Below are 24,950 nucleotides of genomic sequence, written 5' to 3'. Positions count from 1 at the left end.
TCTGCCTTTCCCTCCTGTGGGAAGGATCCTTCTCCACCCTGCCCCATTTAAATAGTTTTTTTCCATGAAACTTGTAGGAATATAGTTGTCTAAGGTTTTGCTACTGAATTTTGTTGAAACCAGGGATTGCAGAAGCTTTGGTTCTGTAGAAATCAAGGCTAAGCGCACAGTACTTTTTTTTTTTTTTTTTTAAATAAAAGAGTTCTGGACTAAGATCAAACAAAGTAAGTTTCAAAGCAATGCACATTAACCTGTTTGTTCATGTATTTTAAAGAAAACAAAAAACAAACAAACAACAACAAAACAAAAAAAGAGAAAAGTAACTGCTCTGGCAAACCAAATGCAGCACAAGTTAACAATTGTACCACAGAAGATCATGCAGCTAGTAAAAAATAAGTTATTCACAGTAAGAGAATGCTGCTAGACGAATTGTCCACACTGTGTATGTTTCGTCATTAGAATGTAGATAATTCTCTTAATCTCAGATTATCCAAGTTCCTTAATGCTCCACCCACCCTTGTGTAAGATTTAGTTCACTCCTAACTTTGAAGCTTGGAAATAAATGATCCCAGGGAGACAGAATTAGAAAACAGGCAGAAGGGAAGTCACAGTGCAAATAGGAAGCACATCCTGAACTCTAATTATTGGTGAATTTCTTTTTATTTTCAGGTGAATTGTCTATAACAACATCCACATGTACCTGGAGATGAGTTCTGGACCTTTTCAAACCAATAGCAACTGCAAATCTATTCTGCCAGGTGCTGTAGCATATTCAGATGCTTCTATATTGGCATAGTACTGGAATAAACATGGGCAGAGCACTCAGTGGCAGCCAACGCACACTAAAGGTGGAGACAGCTCTCTGGTGACTGACTACATGACAAGAGATGGCTCCAACCCAATGTTCTACTAATTGCTCTCATCACAGCCTGTTTTACATTTTGGCAACCTATGAATGGGATGGCTGCAAGTGGCTTACTAGATCAGCCTGACAAACTGGAAGCTTCATTTTAAGAATAAAACCCATAAGAATTAAAGCTGTCTTCAAATAGGCAATTTTGATGCTGGAGATACAGGTAAGTAGAGAAAGTGAGGTAGTAACAATGGACATTCATTGTGTGAATAACAAAACGAAGTTTTGAGTGGTGAGGTATATGTGCACTCAAATCATGGTCAAATGAGCAAGTCATTTCCTCTGTGATCACACTATTAAAAACGTTTATCTTGTAGTATTAGTTGCTGAATTAACTCTTCAGTTTTCTCTACATTTCTTGGCTTGACTGCATGTGAAACTCAACCATAAAATTATTAGGCATTTAATTTCTTATTGAAAGAGTAAATAGTGCAGAAAAAAAACAGAAAAGGTATACTTACAAATGTGTCAGGTTTATACATGCCAAATCAAACTTTCCACTTGAAGTGGATGCAGAAGAAGAATAAACTAATATGACAGTGCAGCAAGTACAATTCTTAACACACTAAACAAGAAATACCTGGAACTAAAATGTCTCCAAATCCTAGGAGAGAAAAAGGCCTGTCACACAGAGCCAGTGGTGAGGAGTTCAGTCGTGGAACCTTCAGGACCATTGGGAGCTTAGAAAGAAAGACACATAAGCCTTATGAAAAACTTTCTTCTCTACATACTTACAGCAGAACTTGTTCCTGTATACTGAAACTGAAGGCTACAGATAGAGCAAACATATATATATATTTAATAAAATATGTATAATGTAATATCTTTTACTAACATTACTGACAGAAAAAAAAATACACTTAAGATGGGAGTGAAGAAATACTTTTAAAAACAAATGGCCAAGACAACTTTTACTATGATGCGCATCTCAAAATACTCTATACTCTAAATAGTAATTTTTCCAATCACTTTGAGACTTGTTTTTTGTGTGTGTATTCTAACATTTCTGTTTATTACATAACTTGCAGTGTTGAGGCACAGTATGACAAGGTTCGGTGCAAACATATAGAAATTACAGAAAATTTATTTTGTTTATGTTAGTGTTAAAATCATTGTATCTACTTATAGTATAATTATTTTTCTGTACAATTAATTCTGTGTGTAAAACTTGAACTAAAAGGGGAGCAAAAGACAAGAGTAATTTAACAAAAACGGTTTTCCTACAGATTCACTTCATAATTATTTTCTACACTGTAACTCATCTTTTTCTATATCTCACCTACTTTCCTCCCCAACTCAGCCACATCATGTTGTACAGCTCTGTGCACGCAGCTGGCTGTAGTCAAAGGGTATAGAACTGTTGAATTCTGACTTCTGTTTTCTATCTCCAGTTTGTGTTTCTCTCCTTTGCCTAGCCTCAGCTTTTCATAAAACAATTATCAAAACTGGAGGGGGCTGGAGGGTAGGAAAGAGACAGATATCATATGCATTTAATCTCTTCAGGTTAAAATAGATATGCTTCATTAGAGATTAGTTATATTTACAAATATGCTCACATACTTTTATGAAACTGAGCTAACCAGCTTCCTTTTATTGAAACTCTTTAAAAGCAATATAAAGAAAGACCAAAGCTATCATGAAGAGTCACTAAAAGCCTGCTTGGTCTTGTTTCTGTTGTAGATTTCCAGAGAGCTCAGGAGTGCTTATTTCCACGTAAAATTCTTTTTCGAGTGGCATATCCGTTTCAGACCCATGGTCTTTGAGTTTTACAGAAGTTGAAAGCTTAATAGCTGGAAGTTAATGCCATACTTTCAGACTACGTACAATACCTTTTCATGAGTGGCAGAATCAGATGGGCCAGCAGCGACCTCCACCATTATACTCTCCCCAGTCTAAAGAAAAAATGGCAAAATTGTAAATCTGCACATCAATCAGCAGGCCAGGGATTATTTAGGAATACACAGCAAAACATGTCATTACATTTTGCTCTGTCAGCAGCAGGCAGAGAAATACTTTACTTACCTTTGTTAGAAAAGGTGTGATAAATACAAAGAATACATCATAGACAAAAAGAACCAGAAGGAGCAAGGTACAACCCTGGAAGAAGAGACAAGATACTTGGTGTGTACTTCTATACTATGCATTAGTTAGCAGCAGCATATAATAAGCAACTTAAGAGTATTCAGAACAAAAAATTAACAAGGACTAAACAAGTCACCCTAATTTTTCCTCAATTCCTGAATATTTTAAATGGAAGAATCTCATTTTGCATGCAGCAAGAATATAATTCTCAGATACAAAGTTACATGTTAGTCCCTCAAATTCTTTATTCTGTAAAATCTGAAAATGATGTTTCAATTTGTTAGGAGATACTAAAAACTTCTGCATTTTCTCTGAACAATGCTAGGCATAGTTTGAAACAGTATCTACACTATCTCGGCCAATTTGTACAGGGGAACAAATTTATAGGTGAAGATAACTTGGAAAAGAGTTTGAAGAGCTGCCTAAGAAGCAACTAAATGACTAACACTAATTTTTGTTTTAGAATACTGATTAAGTTCTGGAAGATTTGAAAATTAGAACATTGCATCCATCATATGTCAAATTTAGGGAAAAACAAAACAAAACAGAGTGGTAGAAGCTACTCATATTTGATTTCCAGCAAAATGACATTGAGAAGGACTGAAAAATCACAGCTGACAGATCTCCACAAACAAAAAATCTTTATGAAGTAATCACATTTAGTAGAATCTGAATCATACGGTACTTCAGCATTTTTTGTTTTTAAATCAAAGATCTAAAACATGAAATCATCATCGTATGGAAGAGAAGTTCACTGGTACACAGTGCTGTAGTAGATAAAGTAAACCATTTTAAAGTAAACCAAAGTGTAGTATCTTTTAACATCCATACCTTAAATGTAGGCAGGCGAATTGTTTTCAACATGTAAAGACAGAAAGCAATTCCTAAAGCATCTTGCAGAACCCAGGCCCACCTGAAGGAAGAGAAAATTTACATTTTTACAGGAAGCAGTAGGACAGTCAGATCAAGCTCTGTTTTCACTAAGGACATGGTTGGGGAAAAATAATAAAAAACAACAACCAAACTAAACCAAAATAAAAACTTTATTAAAAGCCCTTGTTTGAAATCAACATTGTAGTCATCATGGATTCACAAGTATGAAGTTGTACTTGACCAACCTGATAACCTTCTATAAGTAAATGACTGTTTTGTTATATGAGCAGCAGATACTGTTTATCTGGACTTCAGGAAGGCTTTCTATACAGTGTCTTCCACAATACCCCCACAGAAAGATGTTGATACACAGGCTGGATGAGCAGACAGTGAGGTACAGGCCAGCTGAAAGACCAGGCCCAGAGGGCGTTGATTAGTGGCTCAAAGTCTAGTTGGAGGCCAGTAACCAGCAGTGTACCCCAGTGGTCCACATGGGGTCCAATCCTGTTGAATTTCTTCATTAATGATCTGGATGATGGGGCAGAGTGTACTCCCAGCAAGTCTGCAGATGACACAAAGCTGGGAGGAGTGGCTGACATACCAGAAGGTTGTACTGTCATCCAAAAGAACCTCAACAGGCTGGAGAGACAGGCTGAAAAGAAACTGAAGAAAGTGCAAAATCCTCCAGCTGTGGAAGAACCCCATGCACCAGTACATGCTGGGGGCTGACCTGCTGGAAAGCAGCTTTGCAGACAAGAGGCTGGGATGCTGGAGGACCCCAAGCTGAATATGAATCAGAAATATGACCTTACAACAAAGGTGAATGATGGTATCCCGGGCTGTGTTAGGAGGGATGTTACCAGCAGGCTGAGGGAGGTGATTCTTTCCCTCTAACTCAGCCTTAGGTCCACCTTAAGGTATGGTGTCCAGTTCTGGGCTCCTTAGTACAAGAGAGAAATGGAGCTACTAGAGAGAGTCCAATAAAGAGTCACAAAGACAGTGGAGGGACTGAAGCATCTCTCGTATGAGGAAAGGCAGAGAGAGACAGGACTATTCAGCCTAGAGAAAAAAAGGCTTGGGAGGATCTTATCAATGTACACGAATATCTGAAGGGAGGGTGCAAAGGTGCCGCACTCTTTTCATTGGTGCCTAGTAACACAAGTGACAAGCAAAAACTGAAACACAGAATATTCCTGCTTTCCACTGTGCAGATGAATGAACACTGGCACAGGTTGCCCAGAGCAGCTGTGGAGTCTTCCTCGGAGATATTAAAAAGTCATTTGGACACAGTCCTGGGCAACTGGCTCTAGGTTGACTTGCTTGACCAGGATGGCTGGATCACAGGACCTCCAACCTCAAACATTCTGTAATTCTGCAATTTTTTTTTTTGGTCCAAACTATCCATGTTTTAGTCTATCATTTAGCACATAGACATGACATAGTTTAGAACAAGCTAATTGCCTTTATCCTCTGTTTTAATTTCTTCAGAGCAATCAAAGGGTCTTTGAACACAACTACCTCAGAGTGCAATTAACCCCACACACCAAGTTGTCATGCATATTTGCTGCCAGTAGCTGCTTTTCAAATTCTATTTTTTCCATGTCCACAATCCTTTTCAATACTTGGATTTTTTTTTTCCATGAATGATTAGATTTATAATGCTGCTGAAAAAAATACTGCAGTTTATACCCATTTATTATAAACTAGTAGCATGTTGTGGTCTTGGCTGTTTAAAGAAATAAGTGAATAGAGAATAAAACTAGCTATGCTAAAACCTGTGGCAGGTCTATCAGAACATTTTTATCTCTCCCTACATACCTTGTCTCACATTTACAATACACACTGCTCTTTCATTTTAGCAACCATAAAAATGCAGCTGTGGTTGCTGGTGGTACAGTCACCAACTAAGATCAGGATGGAAAAACAGATTAATTCTTGGTTAATACTGGTAATTAAGAATCACCTTATTATCATACTTCCTGATGGAATACTTCTTCGTATACCAGTCTTAAAAGAAACTGGTTCAAGTTGACACACTCTCCAAAGGAAACACACACAGAGTGAATCATCCGCAGAAAGAGATGTACAAATCCTTTCAGAGGCTGCTAGTGGTCTTTTCCTTGGATAAAACACTGCTGAAAGCCTCCTGTCTAGGAATCTCAGTGAAGGGAAGAATTTTCCTGGGCAAGTTTTTGCAAGTTAAGTCTAGAAGAATTAAAGCTCTTTGTTTTATTCTTGATAGCTAGGATGAAACAGAAGTAGGATTTGAGATATAGAACACTAGCGTTTCCCTACAACTGCTAGAGACTAGATGCAGACGAGGCATTATGCTTCTGTGATCCTCTGATCAATACCCGAGTACCTGCTGATGAAGCTTTGTGCAGGACACTCAAGTCCACTCCAGCTTTGAGGCAGAAGATTATGGGTCTTCCAGTCCAAATTATCACAGGTTGGAATGGCACTATAGTACTTCTCAGTCTGACACTGGTTCCTTATTGCTCTACAAGAAGTTCCAGAGTTGATGCTTTTTGGATTTGTGAATTTTGTCAGTGAATGATCCAAAGCCTTAACACAGAAAACAGGTCCCACAAAGGCAATAAAAGGTGTTCAAGACAAGAAAGACACCTTCAGTACTATCAGCAGAAACTAAAGCCAGCACTTCAGTTCTAACATGGAATCTGCGATAGAAACCCTTTAACTGAAGTGGTAAGAAGAATGAACATGCTATAATTAGGTACCATAGCAACACTGGACATAGCTCCCCTCAACTGTCTGGTATGAGTAAATCATTTTCTAAAGATCGGACAATTGTCATAGATCTTGTTCTGTCAGAACAAATCCACATGTGGACCATCACCTAAAGAAACAAATTAGACAACTTGTATCCAAACTTCTATACCACTTCTGAAAAGCTGTGTGAAACCAGTGAGATCAGAATATTGGCTGGGACTCCAGACACAGTGAAGCCTGAATTTTCTGGAAAGAAGTCAGGCTTAGCGAGAGACAATTTCCTGTAACTTAGACCAATCAGACAAAGATGAAGTACATCAAGAGCAACTATGAATTTTATGTCTAAGTTTCTAATTTCTTTCCTCTAACTCCTAGATTCTGGATAGGTTTAAGCTTCTACAGATGTCAATAACATAGTGTAACGTATATTACAGTCTTCTTGCACAGAAACTGAAATATACACTTACTGATCTTCGTTTCTGAAGATTCCCCAGACTACGCTGACAGAGATACAAAATACCGCCAACAGCAACATCCGGACCTGTGGACGCTTGTGAAAATAAGGCAAGTTGTTGTCTGGGATTCTGAAAATGAAACACAAATGGATACAGTTGTATATGTAGTTGCCCTCCTCCTTCATAAACATTTTGAAATATGAAATCATCTTGTAAATCCCTTAATTACCCTATATTATAAATTTATTTTCTCCCATTAGAAAACTTACAAGTTGTCACATACCTACACTTTCCCAAGGGAAGTCTTCTTACAAAAGGAGACAGGCAACTGTAAAGTCCAATTGAGGCAGCCAGGCAGAATATTCCTATGATAACATAGACTGACAAATAAAAAGTAGTAAGTCCATGAAGGATAAGGTAAGAGATGCTTTCTTTCAAAGAAAAAGCCTGAATAACGCTTAAATTTCATCAGTGAAAATTAAACACAGAGACTTCAAATAATTGTTGATTAGATTTATGCTCTTTAAATATCTAATTCCAGGTCATTTCACTCAGGTACTTTATACAACAGCTACTTCAACAAATCAAAAACTCCTGGCTAATATTTTTAAAGTAAGCTTTAAATCAGAAGCCAAAGAGACAATTCACAGTGAAGTGTTCATCTTCTCACTATTGGTACATGTGAACTCCATAAGGGAACACTTAAAATCACTCAGTAATAAAATGAATTAACACAGATGGTATGCATCTTTCACAGCTTCCTCAGAAATATGAGAATGGAAGTTTCAGGGTGTTAAGGTTGCAAGTTATTTGTTTAATTTGATAAAAAAGTGGTCAATAGAAGCTTACCTTACCTATAAGGCTAAAAAATCAACTTGAGTAATAATAGGAAGAGTATAGGTTTGAGAAATCCTTTGGTAAAAATAAAGGCTTAGCATCTTACACCTTTTTATCTACTTAAAAGATTTTAATATTTGAAAGAAGTGCTATGAATACCAAATCCAACCTTACTAAAGTAGGTACAGAGGTCTACCCCGAGGATTTTCTTAAAGGGTTTATATCATATAGCGATGAGAAAAAATGGCAGAAGACAGATGTTTCATAATCACTTCTACAGTAAAATTATTCTTGAAGCAATGGCAGCCTAGTAGTATTGAAGATGTATCAATAGAAATAAAACTGAAGAGTACCTAAGTGGTCATAGAAGAAATAAAGGAGGACCAGCATTGAGCAGCACATTACTACAAACACACAGATCATTATTGGAGTCACATCAACTGTTTCATCATCATGTTTCTCTGCCCCATCATCACGTTTGTGCTTCATGTATCGCCTGAAAGAGTAATATGGCTATAATCAGACCATTACTTCTGCAAGAAAATGTCACTGAAACTTCAGGAAGAGTTACATGGGCTTGGAAAAGATGACGCTACACCAATACCTGTATGGATTTCCAGTCAAGTCAGTGGAATTTAATATTTTACATGGATGTATGAACACCCAAATAATCTGGTGTAATAGTAATCACTAAGTTATTATATCAAGAGTACTATTTTTCATTCACTTAAAACTCTGAATCCTGAAAGTTCCCACAGAATACATTGCTGTCTTCCGAAGAAATCCTGATATCAGCTTGTGTAAAGTAAATGTTGGAAATGCATAGAGTAGACCTCCTCCCCACCTACTTGCAAAAAGTAATCACAAAATTTCAGTAAAACATTCATAATAAACATCATATGTTAACCAGCTAATCAGTTTTACACTATACTAGTGAAATCAATTGTTATAATTTTCATAAGACTTGTAAAGATGACTCTTTGCAAAAGCCCAAACAGCCTATTCCAATCCAATTTCCCTTTCAAGTTTTTCAAATGCTTGGCTTTTTGAAAAAAGGCAAAACACCAAAATACCATACATGAAAATTATACACCAGACTCAAGGGCTCTCAGATATCACGCTAGCATCTTCCCACTCCAGTTAGTCTCCAATCCTCAGCTGCACAGCCACCAGGTTGTCTTTAGAGGACAACACCACCATGGTTCTGTCCTGCCCCCAACAAAAGTACAAGAAAAAATCTGGCATGTTATATTCCTCATACTCACTTTTTCACATCTCTGCTTCCTGCCCAGTAGCCTCCAATTGCAACAGTCCCCACGGCCATGACAAATATAATCACCATGTTATAGTCTAGCACCGGCTCATTTGGTGCATACATCGCCCCTTTCACTGACCTGCCGAAACTCTGCAGAGGCAAGCACAAAACTCTAAGGAACTTGGTGATCAGTCTTCAGTTAGAACCACCCTGTTCTTTAAGTCTCCCAAATTTGTTTTTGATATTACTTTTTCCCAGGAAAGGTATTTAAAAAAAACGCAGGCTATATGTCAAGGGAATGCAAAGAACACCTTCAGACATTCCAAATATACACACAATTTAATGAGACATCTTTCTCTGTGATTTAGAAGTGCTACAGACATTTGCAGTTCTGCTTCTGCAGAACCATCTTGGCACAACCAGGTCTTCCTCTGCTGCCTCAGTTCAAGAGAAGATCCAGAGATAATGATACTACAACAATGAAAGAGCTTATATCATATGAAAGAGTCTACATGCCCGTTTTCTTTTATGCCAGTAACATACTTATGAAGTTAGCTTCCTGATCACACATGGCTGAATTTCTTCCTGGTAAAGTGAACCAAGAAGATGCATTCCCGCTGCCAACAGGTATTTAAAGTACACTGTCAGACTAGGACTATTTCAAGGCAAGGCTCCCCAAAATAAGTATAGGATAGACACTTCATAAAACATAAGATAACTGGATAAAACATAACGGTCTTTGTGAATATAACTCTCTACAGAGCCAAAGCTCCTAAGATGAGCTTCACATACTGTTGATCAATGACTCATTTCAGTTGGTATGAAATAGCAACTAAATACTAAATACATACTAAATACTTAGTATTGAGCTTACCTTGCCAATATCTAACATATCAGAATAGCTCAGCAGAGCAACAGGAATATCAATCTCTTCATACTGACTCCTGTTACCCCCAGGAGGAACCTGAAAGACAGTTCAGATCAGGCAAAAATATATTCATTTCTGCAAAGACTACATCAAAAGGGTTAAAGTTTTGTTTCCTTTTAATTTGGAAAATATTCTAAAAAGGGACAAAAAAATCATTATAATCTAAGATTATCTTTACACAGGCAATCCACTGAAGAAATAATCCAAAACACAATACAAAACAAAAAAAATACTGCTAATACGTTATCAAAAATCTTAAACCAATTATAAAGATGCTGTATTGAGTCCACGTGTCAAGGGCTTGGTTGAGAGCCCAGCAGCTGCCCCGGGTCAGATCAGACCCAGTTCCAGCCAGCTCCAAAAGGGACCCACTGCTGGCCAGAGCTGAGCCATGAGTGATGCTGGTTTTGCCTCTGGGAGAGCACATTGCAGAAAGGGGAAATACTGCTGTGCAATAGCAGCTGGGAGAGAGAGGAGTGAGAAACAGCCCTGCATACACCAAAGTCTAAAAAAGTTACTAAAAAACTTCTTGGGTTGGAAAGGTCATTCCACAGACTAAAAATTATTTATTTAAAGAACAGGAAGCAAAATATTAGGACTTAATCCTTTCATCTCAGGGAGGAGAAGAGACTGCAGTAGGGTCCACGCTCGATTGGTGCTTGGACTGCTTTTATTCAACATTTTTCATTGTTAGGGTGAAAAAGTAAGGTGGAGTAAAGTCTCCAATTCTGCAGATGATATGAATCCAGGCAGTCAAATATACCAATCCTGAAGACCCCACCAAACCGAATGAGTGGAAAAAGATGGCCAATTCACTTTAGCACAAATATAAAGTAATGCAACTTGGAAAAAGTAATATAAACTATGCCGGTATGTTCCTAGACTCTGAATTGGTGGTTACCACTCAGAAAGAGATCCTGAAATCATTAACAGTTCTCTGAAGTTAGTGGCTCAATATGTAAAGACACCCAGAGAGGTCAAGAATCATAGAATGGTTTGGCTTGGAATCTTTTTGATTCCAGTATTTCATTTGACATGAGGAAAATTCTAAGCCCCTGACTCAATGTTACAGGGGCTCTATGCAGCACTCTGCCTACTTAAATTAGTACATCCTCTTGTTTTATTAATATTTTCTTCATCTGTATTATTTCCACACATAGCTAGGCAAGGCAGGAAGATACATAAAAATAAACATAAATAACATACGTGTGTGTATTTAAAGAGGAGCATCAAATACCAGCAATAAGCACTGAAAATAAGACAGTACCTAATGCTAGAGGAGCATCAGTAATCTAGAAAGACAGAAATAGACTTACCAGCCTCTCTCTGCTAACAATCAGCAGCCCACGAGCTCCATTTATCTGAGCAAGCCTCACTTTCTCATAGAAGGTGCAATTCCCTCGCATCACCATGGGGATTTGATTATTAAATCCCCCATCAGGTACATCAGAAGGAGAACACAAAACAGATGCTGTCTGATCCTGCAGCTGCAAGAGTGACTGAAAAGAAAAAATATTTTTTAATTTTATATATATATATATAAATAAAATCAAGAGCAAGAAAGCACAGGGTTTCTAAAACACAATTTAGAATTTACAAGTAATGAAGAAGCGAGGGTATTCTCAGAGAAGCAACAGTGTTGTTCTCTCTGTAGACAAAGCAGGCGAGGTGGGGGGGTGGCTCTGTAACAGAAGGGCAGGATTGTACAGAGCTTGTAAGCTGATGGCAACACAGCTGAGGGCCTCTTAGCAAGGATTACGGGAAAAGCAAACAAAGCAGATGTCATTGTGGGAGTCTACTAGAGACCACCCTGCCAGGATGATGACACTGATAATTCTATAAGGAACTAAAGGCCTTTGTCCTTAAGGTTGACTAAGTCCTCTAACTGCCTTTGTCCTTAAGGCTGACTTCAACTTGCCAGATGTTAAGTGTGAATACCACACAGGTGATACAACAGATCCAGGAAATTTGAAAAGCATGTTGATGGTAACTTCTTGGTACAGGTACTAAAGGAGCTGACCGGTAACGGTGTCCTCCCAGATTTGTTGCTTGTAAACAGAGCGGGTCTCGTAAGTGAAGTCATGTTAAGTGGCCACCTATCACCACCGAGTGGGGAAAAAAGTCATCAGCTTACACAGCTCCGGATAACACAGAACACACGTGACAGTTTGTAATTATTTATTCCTAAACTTAACAGAACTATGAACTTACCGAGGAAGCACTAAAAGCCATCTTTCAGGATATCAGGAAGGTCATGGGGTATCTTTTTGTATCACACTAACACAAAAGCTTCTTTCCAACCACAGGTAAGTTTTATTCTCATTTAATTGATCGTGATGTGCAAAAGAAAGATTTTCGTCTTGAACCTGAAATAGTTGTTACTCTCTACATGCTGCTTGGAAAGGACTACCACCATCACAGCACTGTCTAGGGAGATCTTAACAGATTGAAAATATTTTTCAAAGCACAGCAAGCAAATTAGGTGTTTCAGATTCTACTAAATCCAAGATAGGAATTAGAAATTTCCCCTACAACAAAGGCATTTTTGAATATATTCTTTTGTTATTACTTATCTAGGTACTTACAGCTTTACCCAGATCATGTGGCAAATGGGCCCACTGCGAGTTGAAGAGGATACAGTAGTCTTTTCCTTTGCTGCTCCCCTTCTCTGAAAGGACATGTACCATTCCATACTCGCAGTACACCTGAAAATATAACAAAATTCAATACAAGAAGTTTGGGTCACATGAAACAGCAGAAGTAATGGGCATAACTTCCTGTCAAGTAGTCTGCTTTTTAATTAAAAGAAAAGCAGACGATTCTACAAAGTTTCAGGGTCTGTGCAGGGAATACAGTGGAATTCGTTATCACTTCCATCATATTTCAAACAAAGAATTCAGATACATAAGGCAGATTCGCTCCTACAAAGGAACTGGTCAAAGAATCAAATGAAGCCTCCCTGAATATGGTTATAAAAACAACAGTCCCACCACCAGGAGATTCTGCTCCCTCCCTCTTCCCTCTGTGCCACTTCATGTCACACTGACCTTCAGTGAAAGGAAGCTGTGGGGAGTTGGGGGTCAGCCTCTTCTTGCACATAACTAGCAACAGGACTAGAGGAAATGGCCTCAAGTCGCACCAGGGGAGGTTTAGGTTAGAAGTTAGGAGACATTTCTTCTCAGAAAGAGCAGTCTGGCATTGGAACGGGTTGCCCAGGGAGGTGGTAGAGTCACCGTCCCTGGGGGTGCTTAAGGAAAGGCTGGACGTGGTGCTTAGGGACTAGCCAAGATCTGACCATTGCAGTCCCTGTAGAAAGCTTTCAATGCTTAGTTCACATTCAAAAGACTTTGTCCTCCTTTCTGAACAATTCACTTTCGAGGTTTTTTTTTTTTTTTTAAATTCAAATGCACTAGTCCAGATCAATGCCTCTTTGAAGATAGAAAGTCTTGATCTTTAACTACTGCTTCAGGCCTTCAAGCACTTAAGTTTCTCTGCAAGAGGACAGTGAAGCACTGCTGCCTGGTAATAGACTATAAAAAGATTATGTACATTGACACTGCACTGCTTGGACAAACTCCTAAGTTTCCTGAAGGGAGGGCAAAAGCATGCTTTTGATTTCCCATCACATGGCTGTGGTGGGCTGACCTCAGCTGGCAGCCAAGCCCAACTGATCATTCACTTTCCCCCTCCAGCATTGGGGAGAGAATGAGAAGGGCAGAAGTGAGGAAAAAAATGGCAGGTCCAGATAAATACAGTTTAATAAGCAGAGGATAAAAAGGGGAAAAAAACACAACCAAAACCAACAACAGCAAAGACAAGTGATGCAAAAGCAGCCACTCACTACCAGCAGATCAAAGTCCAGACAGTCCCTGAGCAACAGCTGCTTTGGAAAAACTCTCTCCCAAGTTTTATTGCTGAGCACGAAGCTATATGGCATGGAACATCCCTTCAGCCAGCTCGGCTCAGCTGCCCCAGCTGCATTCCCTCTGAGCCTCTTGCCCACCCTCAGCCTAGTTGCCAGGGATGCAGGATGGTAACAAACAGCGAAGGTCTTAATACTGTGCAAGAGCTGATCAGCAACAGCTAACACCTACCCTGTTCTGATCACAGACTTAAAATGCAGCTCCCCAGGGGTTTCACGTCAAGTGCAGATGGAGAGCAGGAAGAATGACTGGCAAGACAAAACCCAAAAGCCAGTATGACAGAAGGAAGAAAGCTAAAGAGACGCTCGCTCCCTCCCTTAATCCAGCCTAGCAGTGTTTTTATACCCCTGTGCTGAACTCCAAGCCAACTCATTTCATCTTTCTACCAACTGCCTTCATGTCCTACTATCCCCTACCCAAAGACCCAGCTCCTCTGCTCCCATTCTTCCTTGGCTATTTTTCCCATCCAGCGCTCCTCGAGCAGAGCTTTTCCAGCAGCCTTTATATTTACAGGATCCCTCTCCTATGTAGATACCCTAAAACCTGCCTCGCCATCTGAAGCACAAGAGTCATTTGGAAGACTCCTTCTCTATTAAACCTGGGTGAATCGAAAGATTTCAAGATTACTAGAGAAAAAAATATATACTATCCCTAACCGCACTGCTGTACTGGCTTAGAGTCTAACAATTTTAGATAGAAAGGTGTTCACAGATGAGCCTGTCACATCTCATTCTAACATTCATATGTTAAACAGATTAATTGTTTGATAATGATACACTTTTACGAATACATCTTACACATTTGTTTCTCCAGGTAGCTGCTGAGAAACACAATGACAAAGACACCTGGAAGCAAAGCTGAATCTTAATGTGCTTGTACTAAAATTCATGGAGAGAATCCCTCAGACATTTCTCCCCATTTATTTCAAACCTACTACACGGACGCTACGCTGCACCCTTGGAAATGCTCGCAGTGAGCATGCTTTCTGGAACACTTTGAAGAATTGTCTTTAATCATAAACGAACTCCGAACTGCCTGGAGAATAAATGATACCATTTCACTGCAAAGTATCAGCAAAGCGGTAAACAAAAATCAACCCAAAATATGTGGGATGTAGAAATATTTGATCTTTAGCTCTTTTGTGTATAATTAACTTTGGATAACTGATGCAGCAACTTTATTCTTCAGTATTAGTGCTCATTTGGTTCTCTAAAATCTACCAGATTTGTCCTGAAGTGGGCTGGGCATAGCGGGCTACACTGCTTATTTCAGAGCTGATTAAAGGCTCCTTGACCAAAGTGCAAGCTTCCAGATACGGCTACACTGGGAAGGGAGATACCACCATGCAGAATGGTGGTGGAAAAAAAACATATTTAGCAAAAGCAACACGAAAAATAAACACCTATTTGTCACAGTGCGCTTCTTTAGCTCATATCTAAGCTATCTAACCACATCACCTAAACCACTTTCATTTCAACAAAAGGAAGCATCGCTAAATAATAGTCCACAGTCGTTAGTATCTTGAACTTGTCTCGCAAGAGTAACATGCCACAGAGACCCTAGTATAGATATAGAGACGACCAGAACGAGAGTGTTTCCTGCTTATTGTTACAGAAGCTGTCCGGGTTTAAAAAGGACTGCTGTGGTTTAACCCAGCAGGCAGCTCAGCATCACGCAGGCATTTGTTCCCCCCCCCCCCCCCAGTGGGATGGGAGAATCAGAAAAAGGTAAAACTCATGGGTTGAGACAAAGACAGTTTAATAGGACAGAAAAGGAAGGGAAAATAATAAGTAATAAGAGTAACAACAGAATGTAAGAAGAACAAGTGGTGCACAACACGATTGCTCGCCAATGCCCAGCCAGTCCCTAAGCCCCAGGGCCCCCTCTCTGGTCAATCTCCCCAGTTTTATTGCTGAGCATGACAACACGTGGCATGGGATAACCCTTTGGCTAGGCTGGGTCAGCTGTCCTGGTTGTGTCCCCTTCCAGCTTCTTGTGCACCTCCAGGCCTCTCGCTGCCAGGACAGCATTAGAAGCTGGAAAGTCCTTGACTTCGTTAATTTTCTTCCTAGTGGCTGATATAGTGCTTTGCTTTGGATTTAGGATGAGAATAACTCTGCTCAGCAATAACTAAAACACTGGTGTGTTATCAATGCTTACACTATCACATCCAAAACGTGGACAGCTCAGTTTTGAGTATCACATGCACAGCTGCCTCCAAATGCTTCAGGCAGTTTTGCAGGTGCTAGCTACCTGCAGTAGGATGGCTTTATGCATTTGAAAAACCATCAGCTTGCACAGTTAAAGATCTGACATTTATAACAGAAACTACACATCTTTAAGAGGAGAGAATAGGTATAGGGTGTGTTGCTCCATTTCCATTTATATGGCCATTACTGGAGCTCAGTGAGAATCCCCACGTGGCACACTGAAGACAGCAATATGCAATTAGGCTTTCTGAGCAACTCAATGGTTCTTAAAAGAAATACTAGGGGAGTAAAAGGTTCCTATTGTGAAGCACTCGAAACACTTTAGAAAGCTGTGCACTTGTACGCCAACAAACAAGTAAAAATCAAGGATGATGGGAATTAAATGGAATACGATCAGGGCTAAATGCACAAGGTGTAAGGAGTTACAGATTGTCCATGGAGGACAGAAATGAACGGGGATTAACAAACATTTTTACAATGCAATTATCACTTAGCATCAAAGCATAGTTCTGGAGTCTGTTAACAACCACTTCGATCCTGTTCTCATTCTCTCCCACCTACGGAGAGCCATGGGCATTAGAGTCTCTTTTTTTCAGCACTGTAGGGCTTTGATGCTTCCAGTTTTGTTTTTGTTTATATCACTAGGCATCACATTGCCAGAGTAAGTTCAAAGCAGTGAGGTTGATGCACTGGGACAGCGGCAACCTTTGTTATTGTTCACAGTTCCTAGAGATCACTCCATATCCTGGATTAACCTATGAGAAAACAATCTCCTGTGCAGATCCTGTACAACCTTCCCACAACTCCAAAAAGCTCTTTTCCAAGAGTTTGGATCTCAAGCCCAGCCTCTTTCAAAATCTGCAGGAAAAAAAATAACAGCTGGTATGATAAACTGTTTATATGATTCTTGCTTCATACAGTACATATGATTTAAGAAGACTATGACAAGCTTAAAATGGAACAGGCTTCTTAGACTCAAATAGCAGAAGTAATTTCTTCCAGTTAAGTAGGGAATTATCCATTTTCCATATATGGATAAAGAATATTTGTATGGTAACAGAACATTTACAATTAGACATCCATATCCAGATATCCACACAAGCAAGATTTCTGCAAAGTTGGCAACCTGCTAGAATCGTGGCTTTCTGAAGCCTGTCCTACAATCAACACAGTTTACAATACAAAGCTACAAAACAAGGTGAAGCTTCTCACACATCAGAAGCATCAAGTCTGAGGGCACAACTTAAGAGGCAGTTGAGCCAATCTATTAGTTTGTGGCACTACAAGGGCCCACTTGTTTGCTCTGAACTTCAGACCCTTACGTGGTCTATTTCATGCATTAAAAGAGCAGACCACCCCCCAGATTTTGACGGGTTACTTTCTGCCATGTTGGTGAACTAACGCAGCTTGCAGACGAGCACCAGGGCCTTTAAGGTAACTGATGGAAGAAGGTGGAGAAGAACTCAGCTCACCAAGTTTCTCAAGAAACTGCAACGTGAGCAACTGAGCCAACCTGGCGGCTCATTTCGTACTGTTTGCTCGTCTCTGCCATGTCTCCAAACTCACCAGGGCACCCCACACACCTTTAACTACCTAAACCTTTGTTTTTCCACAGAAGGAAGAGTCACAGCTGGACAAATACAGTCTGTATAACTTTAAGGGAGTACATTACATGCTGAAAGCTTAAGACAACATTGAAAGGGGCAATTTATACTATAAGGAGGTCACATGAGTCTGGATGTACACAGAGGTTGTTTTACAAGACAGGGCTATAAATTTGTACAGCAGTATCTAGAGAAGATGTGACTTATTCTTGACCCCCCTCTGATTTCACAGCCTTCGCAGTTCTGCCAGCTTAACAGGCTGGGGAGCTAGGCTTGAGTCAGGTCACTGAAATAATCAAAACTAAGAAAAACAAAACTTAAGGATTAAATTTGTCACTCCAACAATACAGTTTCTAGCATAATATAGTAATGCTAGCAGAAAAGAATGAGGCACACCATGGTACAGGTACAGCAAGTTATTACCTTGTCCTTGCCTTAGGGACACTGGTTCATAGTGTTACATCACAGGCAGTACCTTGGTCTGTATAAATATATGGTTATATCTTGGTCTGTATAAACATATGATGAGTAGAACTAGCACACAGTAAATACACACAACTCATTGTAGGAGCTGTCAGCTTTGTCCTCCTGGAATAATCCCATCCATCAGTCACTTGTACTCACTTTAGTACATTCACTTGTACATCACTTTAGTGCAAGTGCATCACAGCACTCTTCTCTGCCTCAAGCTGAGGATGAAATACTAGCTAAAACTCCTACAGGCAAGTACAAGAGATGTAAAGCACTGCAAAATCAGAGCTCTTCAAATAGTTTTTGAACAAGCCAGCTTGGATACCTGAAACATTAGTAGCTTACAGTAGGTAAGTGACGGTGGTCACTTTTTCAAAGCTGATGATGAACTCCATGCCAGACCTCAACCCCTTCTTATACCTTATTATTTGTGGACCTCATGTTGGCACTACCAGTGCATTTGAAGCATTATTAGGAACTGCAAAACACACAAGGCAGGTGAAAAACGAGGAGGAGAAGGTATTATGCAGATGTAAGAAAGAAAGTATGTTAACTGGTAATCAGCTCATTCTGTAACTGAAGATCACTTGCAAGGAAACACTAAGGAGACAGGTAAGAGGAAAAAATTAAACCATCATATTAAGATATTGCACTAATAAGACCCAAGAAGAAATGCTGCTCTACAGAGTACCTAGTAAGCAGTTAAGGTATCTTAGTGACACTTTCAGAACGCAGAACACCTGAGCTTAAAATACACAAACTATGTACCACGCCACAACACAATAGCTAAAAATCCATTCTCTCCTGCATCAGGATTACTTGCACGATTTGCCACACGTGTTTGTAAGACCTGGGAAAGTTTGTCCCACAAAATATATTAGCACAGAAGAAGAATGCAGGAATCAAAGCGACCTAAGGGTTCAGCAGAAGCCCCCTTTGTTTTACACCGGCTGGTTTCTCAGAGACTCACCAGTTGGGATAACCCTAAAGCCAAAAGCTACCCCTGCTGTGGAGACCCCAGCCCCAAACCCATCTGCCTCCCTGCGTGCTGTTCCCAAGGGGCTACCTACAGAAGGCTCTGGCTGAGCAAATCCACCACGCTTTAAGAGCGATAAGGAACACGCTGACAACCGCGGAACAAAGCAGTAACACACAAACACTGATGGATCACGGAGAGCACACCCCACAGACTAAGGGTGGGCTGCTGCCACGGCCCCTTCCCGTTATCCAGCGACCGCCCCTATCCCGACAGGGCACCCCCAGCACCAGAGAAAGCCCAGGGCGCTCTCAGGGCCGGCACCGATCGCTCACCTGAGGCAGAAAGAGGAGGAGGAGCCGGGCCTGGAGCCGGGCCCGCCGCGCCGCCATCCCGGCCCCGCCGCGCCGCCGCCCGCTTTTGTTTCCGCCCGGGCCAGGCCGGACCCCTTCCGCACCGGTTACCTAGCAACCCGGACCGGAAGTCCCGCCCCGCGCTCCTTGGCAAGCCAATCGGTGTTTACCCAGGCGGCGGCGTCACTTCTGGCGGCGGCAAATGAAATGGCGAACGTCGGCGGGGGTGGCGGCGGCGGCGGCGGCGGTGGCGGCGCGGGCAAGATGGCGGTGAGGAGGGGGCTTCGTCGCCCCGGGGGGCGCCGCGCTCCTGGCGGAGGGCGTCGCGGTCGCGCTCGGCGGCCGGTCCCCTCGCTCCGCGTTCGTCCGTAGCTGCCTCGGGGTGATTTCCGTAGCGGCGTTGCAAAGAGGGTTGTGTAAAAAGCGTATAAGGAACCGGGAGGGAGGGCGGGCTGCGGGAGGCTCCTCTTTAATCCAGCTCGCCTTCTCTCCTTTCCCTTAGGATAAGGAGAAGAAGAAGAAGGAGAGCATCTTGGATCTCTCCAAGTACATCGACAAAACGATCCGGGTGAAGTTTCAAGGTGGGAGAGAAGGTGAGCCGGCACCGGGCTGGGTCCGGACACGGATGCCCCCAGCGTGAGGTCCTCTGTGCACCCTGCCATCTCCTCACGTCGTGATTCGCTTTTCTTTCTTCTGGGGTCGTCTTCTTTTTCTTTGCCGCTTATTTTCAAGGAAAGGCGATGAATAACGGTTGCTTTCATTCGTTATAGTTCGCTATTTATTGGTGCGAAGCTTGTCTCCGCTAATCTTTCTGTTAATCTCCTGGCTGCGATTATATCTCTGTATTTCATCTGTGCATTTTTTTCATCTTCTGTTAGTTGTCTTGTTTCTTTTTCCTGATTCTTCACGTTTCGAGGGTGCTCTTAAAGTAGCAAAGAAACGTTCTTAGCTGTTATGATTCACACACCTGTCTTCCTTCTCATCTCTTAACTTGCTGAAAGTTCCTGGAGTTCTTAAATTGTTTCAATATATTTCCATGTCTCTCTATCACTTCCAAAGCAGTTATGTTTCCTTCCTTATTTGCTCCTGTTGTATTTACAGCTATCCAACCTTGAGCAGCTGATAGTGCCACCTGCAGGACGCCTGTTTGTCTGAAAGCTAACAAAATGCTGTGTGGGAGGTGCTGGGCATAAGCGTTGCAAAGCAAGCTCAGTTTTTAAAAATCTCCTTTAAAAGTCTAGTGGGCCCTGATGCTTACAGAATTTTGGAAGTTATTTGTACTCTACTGTTAAATGGGGGGTGATTTTTTTGGTAGTTTTTGAGTGATTTATAATCCGTTGAATCTTGGTTTAGACTTTTTTCTCAGAAAAACCACGCTATTACCTTTATAATCTTTGTATAACTTCTCAAATACAGGATTCTATTCCTGGGTTTGGGCTGGTAGCAATGATAGTAATGCTGATAATCAAGTATTTTTCAACACGAGAGATCTGTCTGTGTAGTCCTGCAATTTATTTAGTGACAAGTTTTGAAGATCCGTGTTCTGTTTTAGAATAGAGCCATTGACTGTCTGCAGTGCATTCCTATAATGCTAGTGCTTATGCTGAAAAGATTACGTTCCAGGAGGACACCTAGAAAATGGATTGTCTACGGAAAAATGTTAAAGCTTTGCCTCATTTCTGATGTTCTTCTGCAAGGGGTCTCTGTTATTTATTTACTTATTTTATGCTGTGACTTTGTATTAATTTGTTATGCTGAAATACTCTTAAAATGCTCATGAAATTGGCTGAAAACTCAAAATATTCTTTAAGGCATTAACGCTTTTGTAATTAGTTGTAAAAAATGGAATACAACGCAGGCTGGGTTTTCACAGTTCTGCATTTTGATAAAGTGTGCTGTTTAATACCCGTCACTCTTTTGATTGCCTCCCTTGAGGGAGGGAATGTATTTGGAGAACTGAGTGTGTTCTCAACCTCCTGTGTTTCTGTATTCCTGGTTTTGGTCTCTAATCATTCTTTTGTGTGTGGTTCTTAATAGCAAGTGGCGTCTTGAAAGGATTTGACCCTCTACTGAACCTTGTGCTTGATGGTACCATTGAATATATGAGAGGTAAGTAATACGCTATCTCTGTAAAGCATCTCCCCCCCACAATGATTTGCTTAACTGAAAACTTACAGCTCTGTGGGTGAATAACCAAAAATTGCAGGTTGACATCACCTGACCAGAGACTTGTTGACAGGGATGAAGCATGAATGGATGAAATAACACAGGTTAAGCATGTTTTCTGTTGTAGAGCATTCTTGTTAGTCTTTGCTTGAGCTCCTGTATAACTCATTTGGTACTCCTGTCCTCTAAAGCTGGAATGAAGAAGTGTTCCTCTTCAAATAGGCAGTTGCTTTTGACTTGGAGGGTTGCTGGTCTTGCACAAAGCATGAAAAGCATTTTTTTTTTTCCAGCAATAATTAGTATTTTACGATCTTATAAACTGTATTGTAAATGCACTCTCTGTATTCCCATGGAACTAAAGTCTTCTATAGCTTCTTAGAGCTAATAGAGCTGTGATTTTTTTTTTCATAGAGTTATAGAATATTCTGAGTTGGAAGGGACCCACAAGGTTCAACAAATCCAACTCCTGGCTCTACACAGGACAGCCTAAAAATCAAACCATGTGTCCAGGAGCATTGTCCAAACCTTCTTGAACTCCAGCAGGCTTGATGCTGTGATCACTTCTCCAGGAATCCTGTTCTAGTGCCTGACCAACCTCTCAGTGAAGAACCTTTTCCTAATACCCAGCTTGACCCCTGCCCCTGAAGCAGCTTTATGCTCTTCCTCAGGTCCTGTCACCCCTCTAGTCCCCATCATGAGGAAGCTGTAGGCCACCATGAGGTCTCCCCTCAATCTACTCAAAGTGTTTGTCTATAAGGTCATTTGAAATGGAATCAGGATCTTTTTTTTTCTTCCTCTTTTTTTATTGTTTGTATCTATGCTTTTGGTTAGGTGAATTAAAGGGTCTTTGAATTTGTTAGAAGATAATTTGCTGCTTTGAAAACTAGTAAGACAATGTGCTGAAAATGTCAGACATTGCTGCATCATTTCTGTAGTCTTGTGTGCTCGATTTAAAAAAAAATAAAATAAAAAATGCTGGGAAATCTGGAAAAATAGCATGTCTGTGCTTTTTGAAGTTGATGGAATTTGGTTTATCTGCCTTATGTTGCCATTGTTACTGTGGATCTCTTTTTCAGACCCAGATGATCAATACAAATTAACAGAAGACACGCGTCAGCTGGGACTTGTGGTCTGCAGAGGGACTTCTGTGGTTCTTATTTGTCCACAGGATGGCATGGAAGCAATTCCAAACCCTTTCATTCAGCAGCAAGATGGCTAATGGCTTTGTGCTATCTCTGAAGACTTCAGGGGTACAAATCATGGAGGAAACTCAGTGTGTGTGAAGCTCCCTGATTTGGGGGAAGAGTTTGAACATGTGTTTGTTAATGTGAAAAACAGTCAGCTTTTATTTTTGTGGTTTTCTATAAGAAGTGCAGGATAGGGTGTGGTGTGCGAGAAGGAAGTTCTGATTTTTTCTTTCAAATAAATCTGAAGCTCTACATTGTTTAGAGCTGACAGGAGAGAATATGCTATCTAGGAATTGTCAGAAATCCTCTTGATATTGTGAATTTTGAAACAACCACATTAAAATTAGTAAAGAATGCCCCAAATATTGTTTATATGTTGTGCATTTTTAAATATTACAATTGTTTTTAAACTAAATGAATCTGAATAGATTAGAAAATGTTTTTCTTCCTCTTAGTTTTCAGGACTCAGCTGGGAAGCATTTTGCATTAGAGTTTGGTCTCTTTCCTGCTTGTTCCAGTGCATGCAGGAGAAGTACTTTCATCATATGCTACCTTATCACCTCTACAAGCTACGTAGCTAAGAAATTTTCTAGCACTTGTTGCAGATCTTTTGGGCTGTGATCCGTGTAATTTGAAGGCTCCCACGCTTTTACGGGAAGACTGGACTAACCTGTCACATGATTATCGTGTCTCGGCTGATTGATATGAACCTTATGGAAGTGTCTGTTTGATAGCTGAAATTTTAGAGGAAGAATGTTCAGTTGTAGGCAGTGTCTGGAAATACTGCTGATTTTTATATAACAAGCAGAACCATGAGGGGATGGCTGTAATAATTTGATTTGTAAGTAAACATTTCTTTTATACTTCAAATAGCAAGATTTGAGGAGTTGTGAGTGAATAAATACAAATTAACTTGTTTCTAAATGTCTGTCTGTTTGAAAAAAATGGTCTACATCTGCCATTGCAACTCTTCCACACTTGTAAACCTACAAGACATTTGTTCAGGGAGTGGGTGAACACAGCAAAAAGTGAAGTGAGCAGACCAGAAACAATGCTCAATTATAAGGCAGGAAAGCAATGAAAAATGACTGATAGCTTCAGGTCCTTTATCTGAATACTTCTGCATTTGTTAGGCATTTTAGACTCCTGTAGAAGATGCCTGCATGTAGCCTGTAGGCAACCTGCTTCTCCTAGCTTCTGTTTCTTGAGGACCCTTTACAAGGAGGTTGTAGCTGAGTGAAGGGTTTTGGTGGCAGCAGGTGTCTTGTTCCTGGACATCTTTGAGAAAGCATGGCAAGGACAGGCTGTATTGGCTGTTCATTTTGGCAACAGCAACCTGTTCATGGCTTTTCCTGGGTCAACTCTAAAATGACTGGGAATTTGAAGTAGGTCAATTCAAGTTCAGTATATCAGACTTGTCCAGGGAGCTATGACAGTAGGGACCATTTGTCTTGTGTGACATATGACCCTGTGTAAATGAGTGGATTTTCTGGATTTTTCAGTTCCTAGGGGTTAATTCGAGTGTTTTCCATAGCTGTCAATAGAGTCATGCTCCTTCCAACTTATTTTTGTAATGCTGCAAAACTTAGAATAGTTCAGTTGGAAGGAACATTCAAAGGTCATCTAGTCCAACTGCCTGACCTCTTCAGGGCTAACCAAAAGTTAAAGCATATTGAGGGCATTGTCCAAGTGCCTCTTGAAAGCTGACAGGCATGGGCCATCACCAGTTTCTCTAAGGAAGCCTATTTTGGTGTTTGACCACCCTCACAGTAAAGAATTTTTTTCTTATATCCAGTCTGAGCCTCCCCTGGTGCAGCTTTGTGCCATTCCCTTGTTCTATCACTGGTTACCAGGGAGGAGAGATCGGCACTTCCCTCTGCTTACCTGCAGAGACAAATAAGTGTACTAGATCCATGGAACGCTCTTCTCTTTGTTGAAAACCACTAGCGTAAGTAGCCCTAGTTCAAAGTCATTGTGCAAATCCCTC

At 40.6% G+C, this 24,950-nt stretch overlaps 2 protein-coding genes across 3 annotated transcripts in view; one reads left to right on the top strand and one right to left on the bottom strand.

Annotated features, from left to right (window-relative positions):
• SPPL2B (signal peptide peptidase like 2B) overlaps positions 1-19,876 on the bottom strand; it is a 28,118-nt gene extending 8,242 nt beyond the window's left edge. Inside the window, exons 1-12 of one of the 2 annotated variants that reach the window (XM_040537598.1) lie at positions 19,593-19,876; positions 12,659-12,778; positions 11,390-11,572; positions 10,020-10,109; positions 9,156-9,295; positions 8,244-8,386; positions 7,337-7,433; positions 7,066-7,182; positions 3,827-3,908; positions 2,936-3,010; positions 2,743-2,805; positions 1,494-1,593 (exon numbers count right to left, since the gene is read on the bottom strand). In XM_040537598.1, the coding sequence (XP_040393532.1) occupies positions 1,494-1,593; positions 2,743-2,805; positions 2,936-3,010; positions 3,827-3,908; positions 7,066-7,182; positions 7,337-7,433; positions 8,244-8,386; positions 9,156-9,295; positions 10,020-10,109; positions 11,390-11,572; positions 12,659-12,778; positions 19,593-19,649 (1,267 nt within the window). In that variant the 5' untranslated portion in view covers positions 19,650-19,876. The remainder of the gene's footprint in view (positions 1-1,493; positions 1,594-2,742; positions 2,806-2,935; positions 3,011-3,826; positions 3,909-7,065; positions 7,183-7,336; positions 7,434-8,243; positions 8,387-9,155; positions 9,296-10,019; positions 10,110-11,389; positions 11,573-12,658; positions 12,779-19,592) is intronic. The other variant, XM_040537599.1, reaches the window with a different exon arrangement.
• On the top strand, positions 19,774-23,883 carry LSM7 (LSM7 homolog, U6 small nuclear RNA and mRNA degradation associated). The gene is made up of 4 exons (XM_040537602.1): positions 19,774-19,880; positions 20,113-20,203; positions 21,648-21,719; positions 22,853-23,883. The coding sequence occupies exons 1-4, from the start codon at positions 19,818-19,820 to the stop codon at positions 22,993-22,995; spliced, it is 369 nt and encodes a 122-aa protein (XP_040393536.1). The 5' UTR covers positions 19,774-19,817; the 3' UTR covers positions 22,996-23,883.
• The last annotated feature ends 1,067 nt before the right edge of the window (positions 23,884-24,950 follow it).

This window comes from Cygnus olor, chromosome 26, assembly GCF_009769625.2.
Source record: "Cygnus olor isolate bCygOlo1 chromosome 26, bCygOlo1.pri.v2, whole genome shotgun sequence".
Taxonomy (NCBI): Eukaryota; Metazoa; Chordata; class Aves; order Anseriformes; family Anatidae; genus Cygnus; species Cygnus olor.
This window is presented reverse-complemented; position numbering and strand designations above follow the sequence as displayed.